Consider the following 17,268-nt stretch of genomic DNA (forward strand, 5'->3'; position numbering starts at 1 on the left):
CCCACATCCCCCTCCCCTACTCCACCATCACCATTACTTCGGGAGGTTTAAGTAGAAGTTGAACCCTCGATCCTCCCCCTTTCTCCCCCGGTCCCCCCTCTCTCTCCACACACCTCTCCTCCATCTCTCTCTCTCTCACTCTCTCTCTCCCCTCTCTCTCTCTCTCTCCCTCTCTCTCTCTCTCTCTCTCTCTATCTCTCGCTCTGTATTCTGCCTAGTCCTGGAGTGGACAGGAGCTATTCATCGCGGCTGCGGAGAGAGATTGTGGTTCCCCTCACAGCCCAATGGGGCGATGGGATGCACTTTCTTAAAAAACTGTGAAATACAACTTGGAAGGGGACCGGGAGGGAGAGAGAGGGGAGAGAGAGAGAGAGAGGGGGGGGGGGGGGGGGGGGTGGAGGAGCGAGAGGAGAGGGGAGAGAGAGAGAGAGGAGGGAGGACCGGGAGGGAGAGTGAGGGAGAAAGAGAGAGAGAGAGAGAGGGGGAGAGGGGGGGGGGGGGGGGGGAGAGAGAGAGAGAGAGAGAGAGAGCGAGGAGGAGGACCGGGAGGGAGAGGGGGAGAGGGAGAGAGAGAGAGAGAGAGGGGGGGGGGGAGAGAGAGGGAGAGAGAGAGAGAGAGAGGGGTGGGGAGACGGTGGGAGGGGGGGGGAGGAATTATAAAAAAGAAGTGAGGAAAGGGAGAGAAGGCTAGCGAGAACGCAGGGAGTGGGACAGCAGGAAGCGGAGGAGGGAGAGGGAGGGGGAGGTGGAGGGATGGAGCAGGCGACCATGCCGAATGAGGGGGAGGGAGGGAGGGAGGGGGGGGTACGGAGGGGAGGGCGGGGAGAGGAAGCAGAGCGGCATTAGATTAAATGAGGTGAGAGTAATTCAGGCATTAATCAAGCCGGGGCAAAAGGGAGGGTGTACTTTTTCTTTTTTCCTTTTTTTTTCTACACCGACCCCTCCCCCCCACCTCCTCTTCTTCTTCCTCCTCCTCCTCCATCCCCCCCCCCCCCCCCACTGCCCGCCCTCCACATCCACCCCCCCCCACACCCCCCATCGTCCCTTTGCTCCGCTGTGCTGGAGAGAGCGAGAGACAAGGTGTGAATGAGGGGAAGCCTGCGTTGGAGGCTTGCACAAGCAGGGTCACAGCATCTGAAACATGGCCGCGTCCAGCACCAATGTCCAGTCTGCAGCCGACCAGGTCAGTGCCACAGCGGTTGTCGTGCTGGTTTCCTTGGTGTTTGTTGTTGTTGTTTTTTCCAGCCGCGATGGAGGAAAGCTTAGGTGCTGTTGTGCTATTGTTGTTTTTTTGTTTGGGTTGCTGTCGTCTTTTGTCGCTCTGCTGTTTCACCCACACCGAGTTTGTGGATCTGGCGTTGGATGTGTGGGATAGCAGAGTATTTCTCTGTTTTTAGTGTGCTATTTTTGCTTTCATTTCACGGGGGTGGAGGGACACTTAATTGGGAAATGATTTGCTCGGCTGAGAGGGTGTAGAAAGTGTATTGGTAACAGTTGAGTCTTGCTCTTTAGTTCCATTCACATGTATGCCTTTTAGATCTTCGTTCGGAAGTAGTTAGCAACGCTTTTTTCCCCCTTCTTTAAGTGAGTGTATGCAATTGCATGTGTGTGTGTGAGTGTGTGTGTGTGAGAGTTTGTGTGTGTGTTTTTCGGGGGGGGCGGGGGGGGGGGATAATTAAAGCAACAATTGTTTGTGCCTTTCCGCGGAGCTGCCCTGGCGACCGTGCAGCGCCCCGAAAGAATTGAATTCACCAAAACCATTCCATTGTTTCCGCCGCCTTATTTTTCGGCCATCATTCAAGGGGGTCTCTGACGACTCAATACCCCCCCGCCCCCGCGCCCCCTCCTCGTCCAGCTCCCGCGCCATGTTGGGGTGGGGGCGGGGGTTGGGGGGCAGTGGGGGGTGCGCAGCTCTTTAAAAACCCGTCCACGTGTGGAGCCCCTGAAAAGTTTTGTCAGGAGTAATTGCAGTGGGAAGGCCGGTGGGCCGAGCCACACAGTGACCGGGTGCGCTGGGAAGGAAACGGGGCGAGTGGGGCCGTGTGTGTGAAAAGCCAATGACGGATCGGAGAAGAAGTGTCCAGGAAAAAAGGGGGGTCCGATATTTATGGCCCCACGTAGCACCTTTTGCATACACACACACTCGGTCTCTCACACACACTTTCTAGTTGAATAATGCGCTCCATCGGTTTTTCGTTTCGACTCGTTCCAAAACGTGCGATCGGTTTGAAGTTATACACTTAACTTCCGTTAGAGTTACCGCGGAGAATGAAAAAAATCCTGCTTGTGTCCGTTTGTAGCCCTGTGCACGATTTGTGTGTGTGTGTTTTGGGGGGTCCTTGCAGCTGTCTTTTTTTGCTCTGCCAAAGTCTTGTCTCCTGTTTCCGTCTGCTACTGTTAAAGCCTGGGCCGGCTTGCCTTAGTTCTGTACTGTGCACACACACACAAACGCACACACGCACACACTTGCACACACACACAGTTTGGAAGAAATGAATGCATCCTCGTAGGATTTTTTATTTATTAAAATCCATTTATTAAAATCCAGGTATTTTGCATTTCACGTAATCTTCTGCTTGCATATCTGCAAACGTTAACGCATTCCGGCAATTACATGCATAAAAAATGAGATTGAAAATAAATGCTTAAACCGAAAATTAAATGTTGCTATTATTGTATTGTTTTGTTGTGGTTACGTTATGGTACCACAGCCCAAATAGTGTGATTTCATTGATTGAATTAAACTGCTTTGATTTGAGTGAATTAAACATATCAATAATTTTTTTGGTGTTTTGTTCATTTGATCAAATGATTTTAATTTGGTAAAATGTGAACAAGACATTCCTGTAGAGCGGCTCAGTGAACCCGGATCCCGCGCTCGCTTCAGGCCCATCTCTAGCTGAGCCCTGGCTGTTGATTTGAGTGTTAATTCGCTAGTTTGAGTCACACACCTCTGCACTCACGCAGTGCTATGGGTGAGCGCTTGCCAGTTGTGACACAACATCCTAGCATCCATCGGTGCTAGGAGCCCGTCGGCCCCGTCTTTGAATCGCACACACTCTCATCCGGTCGGCTGCACTACCCTATCGATATCATCAACTGCGATGGTCACTATCTATATATCCATGGCTCTATCTCCTCCCTATTGCTGTATATGTGATGTCTATCTCTATGGGTCTCTCTTCTCCCTATTGCTATCGCTATGATGACGTCTATATCTATCATTCTCTCCTCTCTAAAACCCAATCTCCATGGCATTCGAACACAACTTTGCCTATTTTTTTACTCATTTCTTTTTTTAAATGTGTTAACGTTTTTTAAATGTTCTGATGTCTCTGGATGCGTAAGAAGGGAACCTTACCAAATTGTTATTTTCAAAAGTTGTTTCGGTCGAAGGACTTTCAAATCTTTGATGATGAAAGCCTTGGTAATAAAAACAGAAAAAGTTTTAAACTCAAAGTAGCTTGGAGAGGAAGATGGTTGGAAGCCGTCTGTCCTCGAAAGGTTCAGACTCACTTTGGAAGAGGAGGACTAAGACAATCACAACCACGCAGCGCAAAGTGTCCCGCAGCCTTCCACGCCTTTTCAATTTGAACCCCCTGAGAGGTTTTTGCAGCAAAGCCATTAGGACAATTTGAAACGTGATGTGCTTCACTTTAACGCAAGAATATCTAGTGACTCCCATCAGCACCAGTCCTGCTTTAATCAGAAGCCCCCTACCCATCTAAGTCCCTCCCTGGGTCTCATGGGTCCGGTTCCCGGTTGACAGACCCCCCTGTCGAGAGAACATTATGATGTCATCAGCGAGCGTTTAATGCACGCTCGCTGATCATTGGAGTAATAAGGTGCTCACAAGGATCTGGTGGTTAGCTGAATGATGTCCTCTGATTGGCCGTGACAATCTCGTTTTGACCTCTCATTGGCTGTGACTAGTCTCATTTTTGTAAAGATGAGCACGGAGTGGTTTTATAAATAGTGATGGAGAAAAGAAAACCACAAATGGGGGCACTTTTTATGCCAGTGTGTAGTTTGTTTGAGTCTGTGGAAAAACTAAGCTAGTCTTGTCTGCTGGACTTTCGTTTTAGCTTTGTTGTATTTTATTTGATGCCATTCCAAGCAGTATATTCTAATCTAATCAAAGTAAGTTTTCAGTTGCTCAATAATAGGTCATCATATGGTAAGGGACTGGGTAGTGACTGGGTTCCCAATTTCCAAAACCTAACTGTATGCATTCATGAGATCTCAAGACCCCTCACCCGTACCTCCTTCCAGACCTGAACTTTCTCTGAAACCAGCCGCCTTGGATGAAAGCCATACTTAACGGTAAACTTGATTACTCACTAATGTATGATGATACAATTTGAATATCCGGACAAGGATACGTTCCAACACTTACTGTAGGGTTTGAACTCCACATGCTTACTGGACGAGGAGAAAAAGTGCTTATGTGTCACCACATAAACCAAGGCTGCAGCGTTGACACACACAAATGTGCACACACTCAGGGATGCACTTACACACACACACACGCATCGTGTCATCTGGGTGCAGGTGTGTCAGTGCAGCGTAGTTTCTAGAGCGGAAATGCAAAGTAGCGCTGTTTACTTTCTGCTCCAAGGGCACGTCAAACATGATGATGGGGAAGGCGAGAGAGTGTGTGTGTGTGTGTGTGTGCGTGTGCATGTGCGTGCCCCCTCTGTCTCTCTGTAGTACCTCCAGGCTCCGGTCGATGCCACTTCACCAAGTTAAGCAGCTTCCAGGCTCACAGCTGCTCTACAGCTGCACACAGCGAGCCTGGCCCCTTGTGAACCGGGTGGAGGGGTGAGGGACGGATGGATGGGTAGATGATTGGTGGGCAGAGGGGTGGAGAGGTGGATGGATGGATGGATGAATGGGTAGATGATTGGTGGGCAGAGGGGTGGAGAGGTGGATGGATGGATGGATGGATGAATGGGTAGATGATTGGTGGGCAGAGGGGTGGAGAGGTGGATGGATGGATGGATGAATGGGTAGATGATTGGTGAAGGGACCAGTGGAGGGACGAATGGGTAGATTGATGAATGGATGGACTGACTGACTGACGTATATGATCTGCATACAGCACAAGTGACATTGTGTATAAAGGGGGAAAACAAATGAGAATGATTACACCCAACAAGCTTTTGAGTTATGACTTGTGATGGCCGACTCTAGAAACGTGGCTTCAAAAAGTGGAATGACAATATCTGAATCAAAAAAACATCTGAAGTGATTCAATGAAAAGAGTGGCAAAACTTTATCAAGCACCACAGTATATTTGTATCATCCTCAAAAAGGATACAAGTGCCACAAACATCACCCCATAATTAGTGTTGTGGTACTGTCATGGGTCATGGCAGCAGTCATCCCCTGGGGATGACACAAATGGACAGTATTTATTCTTGAGGGGCACCACCAAAGCGTTGCATCACCATCTGGTAAGAGAGGAAACCATAAAAGGCCGTAGAAATGTTGTTCTGACATTTAGAGTAGTATCTGTGAAACAGATCGACCGACACACTCCGATGCCAAATGGCATTCTGTCTCTCCACGCCTCGAAACATATCTAAGTGTGCCTATTTCTGTGTCTCCACCCAAACGATCATTAATTAGTAACAATGTGACATAATGACCTCCATTATCGTCTACATAAAGACGTTATTTAACATCCCTGTTTCCAATGGATTTCTATTATTTTTGGGGGGTAAAGGGGGTGTCACTCTGGGGGTGACTAGCGATTCCTTTCTCCCATGAGGGGGGTCTGTTCCTCTGAATGTCTGGCACGGCGGGGAGGGGGGGGGGGGCTAAATATGGCAGGCCGCTGAAAGAGAGTCTCTCTGGGAGTCATTGACTCTGGGTCAGGGGTCACGGCGGCCCTCCACGCCATTCAACACCACGAGACCCAGACGGGGTCTCGTTTCAGAGATGGATTGCAACACCGTGGGATTCCTGGTTCCGGGGCTGGTCTAAAAAAAGAAATCGTTGATGTTGTAATTACTTGCTGTCATTCAGTCTTTCCTTTGGCTATTCGTTGAGGGTGGTTGAGTCACCAAGTGTATGTTTACTGTTATTTTTACCTCTTGGTATCGCTGTTCTGGAAGAAGGGCGTGCTATAAATATAGTTTGTTCTGATGTATCCATCCCATAATTAGTCACCTACAACAAGGCGAGGGGATTGTCACGGGGAATTATATTGGCCATCACCAGGTCTTTGTACAAAGTTGCCAGTAATAAATGGAAACAAACTTGTGATCGGGGACTACAATCATTACACGGTAGTGGCTCGGGTTAAGTATCTATCCGAAACGCATTTCAGTGAGCTTGCCGCGATCCATGTCCGGCCGCGTAGCGATGCCGTGTTACTTTCGTGAGCCTATGACCATCAACGAGCAATTCATCCTCCATAGACGGACAGATATGGACAAGCAGGAGCATGGCGCCTGTCTTTGTGCCGACCGTGCACTGTCCTGACTGGCCTGCTTCCCCATTCACCAGCCTGCTTAGAACTGCTCAATGGGAGGCCGAGCGAGCGGGCCGCTGTGTGTCAGGGCAGGAAGGCAGACAGACCGTGCTGTGTGAATGCAGGAGGAGTCGACCAAAACGCTGCTATCTTCCTCCGTAGGTTCTGGGTCACGGGGGGAGGACGCCATTCAACGCAAAGCTCCTCGCACAGAGCCTACTGGGAGTTACTTTTGGGGTACTAAGGGGGTGCTAGGGGATGGTAGATACCAAATACGTTAGCCAGAGGGGAGAAACGGCATATGTAGAAGCAAATGTAGCCACATTTGATTTAAGTGTACTTTATATCGTCAGTTGCCGTTTTACGAGTGCGAGTGACACATCTAAAGTATCCAAACGTTGGAGAAACGGAACTCAAGATATGCGTGAGTGAGAGCATGTAGATCTTCAGGACAGCACCTTTTGAAGGAGCAGGATATGGGGGGGGGGAGCTGGACAATGAATAGAGAAAGAGAGAGGATAGAGGGAGCAAAAGGGGGAGAATGTAATTGGGGGTTGGGGGGAGAGAGGGAGAGAGGAATAGATAGTGATGTGTTAAACGTCAGCGCGGTTTGGCCAAACAATTTGCTCCTTCTTTCCAATCTGCACTGAAGAACGGTCCCAATTAAGTCAATTCTGGTTCCAATCCAGATGACACGCCTGCACACACGCACTAGCGCACATGCACATTTGTGTGAATTATTCTCTCCAAGTATATCTTCTCGCCTAAGTGTCTTTCCCTCTCCTTCTCTCCTTCTTCCAACACTGTGTGTTTGTCTGTCTGTCTGTGTGTATGCCAGTTTGTGTGTGTGTGTGTGTGTGTGTGTGTGTGTGTGTGTGTGTGTGTGTGTGTGTGTGTGTGTGTGTGTGTGTGTGTGTGTGTGTGTGTGTGTGTGTGTGTGTGTGTGTGTGTGTGTTTAGGGCAGGTGAACAGCTTGCGTCGGCCAACAGATCCTCCGCAGGCCAGTCTCCCGCATCACTAGACAACCATGAGGCTCTAATTAAATAAACTCGTTAAGCCGAGAGGGTGAGCGAGTGAACAAGTAGAGAGGAGGAGGGGGGGCTGGGGGGTGGGGGGCGGGGCCAAAGCCACACCTCTCTTCCGTCCCTCCCAAACGATTCTGACCATGACTCTGACAGTCCTGATCTATGTGGTAATACATCAGGACTGTCATCGCAACAGTAGAACCAGTTGCTATGACAGTCCTAATCTATATGTTAATATAACAGGAATGTCAGAGCAACCGATTCTGTGGTCGCTACGGAAGTCCTGTATTTGTTTTGCCTATTTGTACTCTTTTATCTTTGTGTTTTTGTTTTCATTTTTTGGATCTTTTTAATTATTATTCTTGTTCACTGACAACCAAATTTCCCGTCTGGATAAATCCATTTATTATTAAAACGTTTTATCGCCATCTCCCTTTGTAATCGTGCCTGCAACTTTGCACTGTTATCGTTTTTATATATAGCTATGCCTCGTGTTTCTCTATTGTCTCATTAGTCATCCACCTCTTGTGCTGAGTTTCTCTTTTTGCACTCCTCTCTCTCTCTCTCTCTCTCTCTCTCTCTCTCTCTCTCTCGTTTCCGTCACTGCACTCCTCTTTCTCTCTCTTTCCCGCCAACGTAATCCCACGCTTTGGGATGCCACCATCACGGTCGGACGGGGAGATTATCCTGGGAATTGTGTTATTGTTTTATTTTCGTCAGCCAAATCTTACACACAATGGACAGTAAACCATAACAGACACATCTTGCGATAATAGTAACTTTGTGATCCGTGGAAAATGTCACTGTGCAAGGATGTCTGTATGAGTACATACGCACACACTGACGCAGAACGATTGTAAATTCCACAAGAAAACATGGATTTTGTCATCAATTTATATTTTTGTCGTGTGTTTGTGTGGGAGGGATGTGTTTGTTTGTGTGGGTCATCATAATTATAACCATAGTCAGTTACTGTTTAGAACTTTGGTTCTCAAGCCAAACATGTTCATGCCATGCCTTCTGGAATGAATCATCCAACATCTTTTGTGTAGTAAAATATTAATCCTTTTTAATCAATCCATTGATCCTCAGGGGCCTCCATGTTAATCATCTCTCCTACGCCCATCTTCCCACACACAAACGCACAAACACCACCACATTCTATCACACCCTTGGCCACGCCCCCTTACCATCACACATATGAAGTTAGAAAGAAGCTTAACACTTAGAAGTGCTATCTGTGTGGCCCTCCACTGACCAGTCGTCCTCAACATGATGTCTACTGGGAAGGTAGGTGGATAAGGCTGCTGAAGACCCTTACAATGCATCTTCTTGGTGGACGACTTGAATCACCCTTGACATTAGCTCATCTCAATGTTTGCAGACTATCGAAAGCATACAATACAAAAGCTGCACAAAGTCAGAGTTGGAGAGAACACAGATTAGCTATGTCTATTTGTTGTTGGTATTATAAAATAGATAAAATAGTTACGAAAAATATATAGCACACTTACTTGAACTTATAGACTGAATTCGGTGTGTAATTTGACCAACACGTTGGGACGTTTTGCTCAAAGGTGGCTGATAGGTGTTGTGAGGACCTTCGGGGATCATGCCCAGTGCCATATGGCTGGGGGTCAATATGCCAAGCTACTAGCCTAGCCCACCCAGCTATAGGAGGCCTAGACTAGAGTGGTCTGTTATGTGACCCACCTCCGCCTTTAGAGGTTTAACATAGCTTTTGGTAGACAGCGCTAAAGACACCAGAGCAAAAGGCATATAGCTCTGTCCGTCAACTATAGGCTACCCCTTTTCACCATACTCATAAACGCAAGTTTCAATGCTCAGACTGCTAACAATGTCAAAAAGAATCACACCAACGCTTTATAAAAACATTATAGCTAGCGCTAAATAAATGCTCTAGCTATGATGTTCAATAGATAGATATGTTAAGAACGATGTTGTTGTTGTTTTCAGCAGTTCAACGCTTGGCCAATGTGTACATCTTGATTTGTGTTGTTTTGGGGGGGCTTTTCTGCGTTTCTCTCCAGTACTAAATTCGTCTCAGACAACTAGCTTGTTTTCCCCCTTAGGGTTTCTGACATGTTTAGTGGTTTAGCCAGCTGCTTCTCGGACTAACCCACACCCGGCCTGTCCCCCCAACTGATTAACGCTACGCCCAGACCCGTACACTGACCACGGCCAAGGCTAAATCACACCGGGGGAAACCCATCCAGTCTTTGTTCCATTGACTTTTACATTCTCCTCTGAGTGAGTTGACGGAGGGAGGGGTGATGTAACTTTAGGCCTGTGACAACCAGCTTCCGGACAGCCTTTACTGCCTGTTCTCTCTCTCTCTCTCTCGCTGTCTTTCTGAGTTGCGTCATTTCAAACACTATCATCGAATAAATTGTATGGTGGGGTACTGATGTGACTTTGTGTGAGCGGTAATGGTGTGTGTGTTGTGTGTGTCTGTGTGTGTGTGTCTGTGTGTGTTGTAATGGTGAGAATGTGTTTGTGTGTGTGTGGTAATGGTGTGCGTGCCCCTTTGCAGCAGCAGGTTGATGGGGGAGGGAGGGAGGGGGGGCAACGTCTTAAGGGCCCATTACTCTCACCTCACATCCCACCAATAAAGAGGCCGCTTTGAGGTCGGGGGGGCGGAGGGGCTGTATGGTGTTGGGGTGGGGGTCCGGGCGGGGGTGCTTTTTGTTGTTTGCTAACAGTCCCGTTGTGTTGACTAAACTCTTCGTATAGGAGGAGTGGCGATTACGTGTGCCGCCTTAAGGAACTGGCGCCCCTTTCCTTTCCCTGTTGCCGTTTGGCATGGTCGAAAAGTCTGCTCAGTGCAGGGATGATATTATTATTATTATGTTTAATTCAAGTGTAATCTGAGAATTACAACGCAGTACAAAGATAGTTCGGTTTTTAGGTGCACAGAAACGGCTCGGTTTAAACTATATATTTTTTTTTTTAAACTACCATTTAGCCGGGATAAAAAAAAAAAAGTGGTTGCAGAGAGGTTCCATGACGACGGCGGTACGCGGCGTGCGTACCGAGTGGGTTGTATGCGGCTGTTCATTCGTATGTGTTTGAACCGCAGAAGGTGCGGTCGATGATGAATAGTGGAACTCAGAGGATTTTTTCATCTGAAAGCCGGTTAGTTTGGCCTCCATGCGGGTTTGATTCTTGAAGGCTGAGATTGTACATGCCGTCCGTCTGCCGATACAAGGTCTTCAATAGACAACCAACTGCCAGTATTAAATAAATCCAAACAAGCACATTTGGGACCTTGTTTGCTGCAAAAAATAAACATTTTGTCTGTCAAGGTTATAATCCATCCTTGTTTACTTCACTGATAAAACCAAAATATCTATAATAATAAATATAAACAAACCTGTACTAGAATTGTTAACAATCTAGCTAAAATGTAACTCTCCACAATGTTATCCACAATTCCCCCCCCCCCCCCCCATTGACCCAGACCTGAACAAGGATTGTTCAGATCTAACTTTGGTTAACTGCTGTGCTGTCGTTGAGGCTGACTGCTGGCCACTCTGACAGAGTAGGACCTGTCACTAAGCCGTCAAACTAGTAAAAAGACTCCCTTCATCAGAAAAGAGGAGAGTACCACTGGACTCCTGTACCTCCCTGCTATGTCTGCTCTCCCTCCCAAACCATGCCTCACTCTCATTATCACCTGTACCGGGAACGTGGACGATTTGAGATACTTTTCCCACACGTGTCGGACGAGGCCGTCGGAGAAACCATGGGTGTCGCGTGAGGCGATCCTCAGTTCGACCTTTAACCCCCGCCGGTACTTGAACATATGTCCCCCGTCCGTGAAACCTGACCTGGCCGGGCTCTCGCCCCACAGAGTCTCTGACTCTGTGGGTCCATTGAGATTTGTGTCTCTCGCCCTCCACTGGCTATCGCTGACAAATGTCACGGAGACAGGTGTCAGGCTGTCGGTTGTAATGGGCATCAAGGGGACAGGATTCAAAGAACTGGCTTGTTTGAATTCCTTGAGGGCTTGACCCAAGCAGACAATGACTAGTCCCACATGGCTCATATCATACTTAATCTGAAATTAGGAGTTTTTCAGAAAGGAATTTTTACACCGTCTCGGTGTGGTTTAAATGATTTGCGTTAGTCGTCTCAAATGACTCAAACGTGACGCAAACATGTTGAAATGTTTGAGCTGTAGATGAATGTTGTAGACGTAATCCTGTGCAGAGGTTCATTAGATCAAGTTAGATCAAGGGTTTTTAACCAGGCTTGAACCCGTGTAGGCCAAGTCAGGGGTGTAGTCTCAGAAACTGCATTGCTGATGCCTGGCAAACGGACCACGGTGTGTTCATAAAGTGCCCCACCGTGGCTGTGCCTCCGGGCCCACACGGTGTGTACGATAGGGATGGGAACCTGAGGGAGGGAGGGAGCATTGGTTTGGATGATTGCTAACAGGCACCTCCTTGTCAAAACTCGTTTTTATCGGCTCATTAAGTTTAAACATTGGCATTTTCCCCCACACATCTTATGTTGATCCGTTGTGTTGGCGTGTTGGTGTGTGTGTGTGTGTGTGTGTATGTTAATTGCAAGAGTATAAAAGTTACAACCAATGAATGCACACAGATTACCTGGAGGCTTTCTTTAGCGAGATGCGCCTTTACCTTTACCTGCTCATCCATGTCCTTTTGTATTTATTCACTTTCAGCTGTGGAAAAAGCCTCATGTGTTTGTGTTTGTTTGTGTGCGTGTGTGCGTGTGCATGTGTCTGTGTTTGACTTCACCGACAAGTTCATCGAGTTCACCTGTATTTCACGGGTACGACTGCAACGACCTGCTCAAGGACACTTGGACTGGCTCCGAGTGCTGAACCGGCTAGATTGAATTCTCCTGACTTCATCATAAATGTCTGTACGGTCAGGATAGCTGCCCATCCTGACAGGCCCGGACTGGTTGGTGTCTGGTACCACTCCAGCAGTAGTCCTTTGTTTAGCAAGGAGGAGCCCTATCTACAACACTCTTGATCGTCCAGTTATTTTGCCGCCGGGCGTTCAGTAGATGCTTTCATCCAAACAGCCACACAGACATTCATTTATTCAGGCCGGGGCCATGGAGAGCTAGGTGCATTTTGCTGAAAGAAGCCTACAGGTAGACAGCAGATATGTTGAGTTTTGTTTGCGGTGAAACGATCAGCATGGCTTCACTTATGTGATAATAAAGTTTCCACATTAGTGATGGAGTTCATGGAGAAGTAGAAACGCTGAATCAGGAGAAAGAGGGAGAGAGAAGTTAGTAGGGTAAAGTAGTTGGGAGTTAGAGAGGTGCATGTCTGTTCTTATGTAAGGCACAGATGGGAGTGACAGGGAGGCGGGAGTTAGGGAGAGACGGAGGGAAGGAGGGAGGGAATAACGTCTGTCTGACTGAGTGGCCGTAGGGTCGCTGGGAGAGAGAGAGAGAGAGAGATCCTCACTACCTCTCTCTTGCTCTACCTCTTTATTGCTTTGTCTATTGTTATTTCTCTATGCTCTCTCTCTTGTTGCTCTCTCAATTTCTCTCTGTCCTGCTCCATCTCCTTTTGTGTGTCTTGTCGTCTGTCTGATATCTAAGAAGAGATCTGAGATCTGTGTCATCATTCCAGATTCTCTTGACTTGTATGTGATTGTTCAGAGACAATCCTGCAATGGTTTCAGTCAGACCCTGAACACTTGCACTCAACCCTGACTTGAGTTTAAATAGTTCTCATGACACCCTGCCCAGGCATAGACATTGGACCTCTCTGTCTGCTGATCCACCTGTCCTGTAGACCAGATCAGTGTGTCTGTGGCTCCTTTTGTGTCTCATACACACACACACACACACACACACACACACACACACACATGTACCCACACGCACACAGCTGTACTCTCTGGTCACTTACTGTTAAGCCAAAGACAATATAATCCACTGCATGCTGGGATGATGTTCCCACACACGCATCGACAGACACACACTGACAGACACACGTGCAAGCCTACACAGTCACACACACCAAAATAGACACTTCCTCCGTCCCACACTCATAGACATACACACGTCGGACACAAAAATACATTTGCACTGTTCATACAAACAAACTCTGTGTTTCCCCGAGTCATCATGACCACATCTGCGGCCCCGAGCCCGCCCTGCCCCTCTCAATCCCCGAGCACCAAGTGGGGTCCAACAAACAGCTCTTTACCCTGCTCTCTCCAGACTGTTGCGGGCCCAGCTGGACTCAGAGGCTTTGACCGCGCAGTCAGGGGGAACTGGAGCAGCTGTTCTGGACTCACGGTGGATCAGTGTTTATGTTCTGGACTCACTGGGGATCAGTGTTTATGTTCTGGAGTCACGCTGGATCAGTGTTTATGTTCTGGAGTCACGCTGGATCAGTGTTTATGTTCTGGAGTCACGCTGGATCAGTGTTTATGTTCTGGAGTCACGCTGGATCAGTGTTTATGTTCTGGAGTCACGCTGGATCAGTGTTTATGTTCTGGAGTCACTGTGGATCAGTGTTTATGTTCTGGACTCACTGTGGATCAGTGTTTATGTTCTGTACTGACTCCAGATCAATTGTTAATGTTCTCGATAAGTGGTTTTTGTTGATGTTCATTCCTATTTTTTGCAAAAGCAAACAAATATTGCAACAGAATATGGCAACAGCTCCCATACTTCCCATACTTATTTACCTTTCCTACTACATGTTGCTGCCAAGTAGCAGTAGTAGTAAAAGGGCATTACATGATTTACAAACAAACACACGGACACACACACACACACACACACACACACACACACACACACACACACACACACACACACACACACACACACACACACACACACACACAGATTGGTGAGGGAGGTTTTATAACGTCTGACTACGGCAGATGGAGTGAACGGCGGAGGAGAAGGAGGTAAATGAGAACTTGAAATCAAGATGACAGCATCCCATGTTGGCCGGCGTCTGCTCTCACGTGATGACCTCTCACGTGCACGGCGCCGCGCACGGCGATGTCAGTGAACAGCTTGTGCATTCACACGCCTGTGTCATATGTTCCTCTCAAAGACAGTTTCAAATTATTTGAGAAAGAAGCTGGGAGAAGAAAATTGTTCCGTCACTTTCTTTTTCCAATTTACGTGAAACATATAAATAAGTGATCCGTAGAATCGTTAGCATGGCAACCTGAATGGGCGAGATAGCCCGGTGGTAAATGGGAGGAAGAGAGCGAGCGAGCGAGTGAGATAACGCATTGTGCAGCCCAGCGCAGGGGCGTTCCGTGTGTGTTTCTGTATACGAGCAGACGAGGCGTGAAGCGGGCGAGTGATGCGGTGGACTCGGCGAGCTGGAAGAGCAGCACCATCAGGAGAAAGGGCAGAAAAGACGAGGGCGGCTGAAAAAAGGACCAGATGTAGGAGTGGCTGCGAAAGGCGGTCGGACGTTGAATTCCCCACGCATACTCGAGTGTGTTTTATTGGAGTGACATTTCGTGGGGTAGATAAAGCTGTTAAAGGCTGTTGCGTATATTGAGTATGTTGGGCATTCACTGTTCATTAAGCAGACACTTTTATCCAAGATGATTTACAGTGACGTCGTTAAGAGGCAGGTTAGTGCTTGGGTAAGGGTATTGGCTGGAGGATTTCGCTCATGGATGTCTACGGGCAAGGCCGGAGGACATTGGGGATTGAATCAAGTACCTTTTGGCTTTGAGTAAGGAAAAATCATCCCCCAAAATGCATTGCATGATGGAGCACGATTCACAGGTGCACTGTCAGCATTACTCAGGGCTCAGTCAACCACCAACTCCTTTTTAAGGGTGGGGTTCGGTTTTTCACGGGGGTGGTTCTAGGGGTGTGGGGATTCTGGTGATGAGGTTCCCGGAGACGGGTGTAGCGCGGTCGCAGCGCTCCACAGATTTATGCTGATGACTTTGCCCCCCTGCATCGATCCACGCAGACCTCTGTGACCATCCAATCATCCCCGCCCGCTCAGCCACACTCTGTCCCATCACTTCAATACCCGTCTCTTTGCTAGGGGGGGGGAATACCAGCGGCCCAGTCCACCTGTGGTAGGGCTGCTGGTGTTTCCGGTTCAAGTCGATCCCCAAGACGTTAAATGTTTTAAACATCCGCCTGTTGTCCGTCATCCCAACACCCCGAGTTGACCAAAGATTGATTTGAATTCTACTCCTTTTTTTGTCTGTTTGTTTTCCTATTCCTTGTCTCCGTCTATTGATCGGATGAGAAGTAGACCACAGCAGCGTTCCGCTTGACCGATAGGGCTCGGGTCGATGCTGAGATCGATCGGGTCAGGCCGCGAATACTCCAGGATCGATGCCGGATCTGTCTCCCACGTCGCTGTGGTTTATTTATCTATTCCCTTCCCGTCCCGGGGATATCACCTCTCTCCCAGTGGTTTTTCCCATTTATTACGGCGGTGAAATGTTCTGTCTCAATGTCCTTTATCGCCGAATGCCACTTCTCCATGCTTCGTAAAGTTTTATCCCCGCCCATCTTTACGCACCATTGTTTTTGTACTCCGGTGCTCCCGTATGGGTCTGGGAATGCCCATCGATTTGAGGTAGCATGTCCGCTATGTTACGATTTACAATGGAGACGTTTATTAGCAGCTTCTGACTGGCGGTGGATACCCAGCCATGTCCTTAATGAGCAGGAAAAACGTTCTCCAAGATGCCTGGAGACACGTCGGGTATCGAGCCCGGCACCCTTTCAGCTGCGGGTCGAGCCCCCTTACAAAGACTCTTTTTTAAACACATTTCTCTCTACATCTGCCTCGGTCTCTCTCCCTCTCTACACATGCCACACATACTGTACAGTGTTTGTGTTTTAGTGTTTATTAAAAACTGTCAATCGAAATATGATGAGGGATTATTCTAAAGGCCTCTCTCTCTCTCTCCCTCTCTCTCCCTCTCCCTCTCCCTCTCCCTCTCCCTCTCCCTCTCTCTCCCTCTCCCCCCCCCCCCCCACAGAATGGAGCGGTTCCGGGGGAACCGGCAAAGCAGGATGAGAACTCGCGGCGAGGGAACTGGGGGAACCAGATTGAGTTCATCCTCACCAGCGTGGGCTACGCCGTGGGCCTGGGCAACGTCTGGCGCTTCCCTTACCTCTGCTACCGCAATGGAGGAGGTAGGACCCCCTTTCTCCCGGCCCAATCCACTGGAGTTTGCCACAATTTTCCCCCCAAGTGTAAAAAAGTCAACGCTAATTAATTCACGCACGTTTCAAATTATCAGTATATAACAGAAAATCACTGTTGTCTACCACAGAAAGTCAGTAGCCATTTTGGTTAGTTAACAGCTTACGGTGGGTAACTTGATACATTTCATTGGCCCCAAGGATTTTAAAAGGTTTACCCGACCAACCAACTAATATGGCCGCAATGGGACTAGGATTATAATAATAATCTATGTTCAATAGATACGCCAAATCTCGTAGATTTGGCGTAATTAATGAGCTCGGAATTTACGTGCTCGTTAATTACGTCATAATGTTCGCTGGATCAGAGCGCCAAATGTATGAGCCTACAGGCTAGATTGCAGACATGTGTGATCAAACCAGTCCCCTCGTCTGTCGTTCACTAGTCCGAATTATCTGGCGATCAGTCATAATGCCTGATCGAACGGAGTAATGAATGCATTGGCGTAGACACGTTCGCAGCAGAAATCAATGATTTTCCGAAAAGGGATTGGTCGCTTAAGGAATTATGGATTTTTGTCGGACGGG

The 17,268-nt window shown here is 48.0% G+C and overlaps 1 protein-coding gene across 1 annotated transcript in view; it reads left to right on the forward strand.

Annotated features, from left to right (window-relative positions):
• The first annotated feature begins 716 nt into the window (after positions 1–716).
• The window catches only part of slc6a9 (solute carrier family 6 member 9), a 27,777-nt gene continuing 11,225 nt past the window's right edge, over positions 717–17,268 (forward strand). The window contains exons 1-2 of the mRNA XM_060058710.1: positions 717–1,183; positions 16,515–16,751. Of these exons, the coding sequence (XP_059914693.1) occupies positions 1,142–1,183; positions 16,515–16,751 (279 nt within the window). The 5' untranslated portion in view covers positions 717–1,141. The remainder of the gene's footprint in view (positions 1,184–16,514; positions 16,752–17,268) is intronic.

This window comes from Gadus macrocephalus, chromosome 8 (assembly GCF_031168955.1).
Source record: "Gadus macrocephalus chromosome 8, ASM3116895v1".
In the NCBI taxonomy this organism is placed as follows: domain Eukaryota; kingdom Metazoa; phylum Chordata; class Actinopteri; order Gadiformes; family Gadidae; genus Gadus; species Gadus macrocephalus.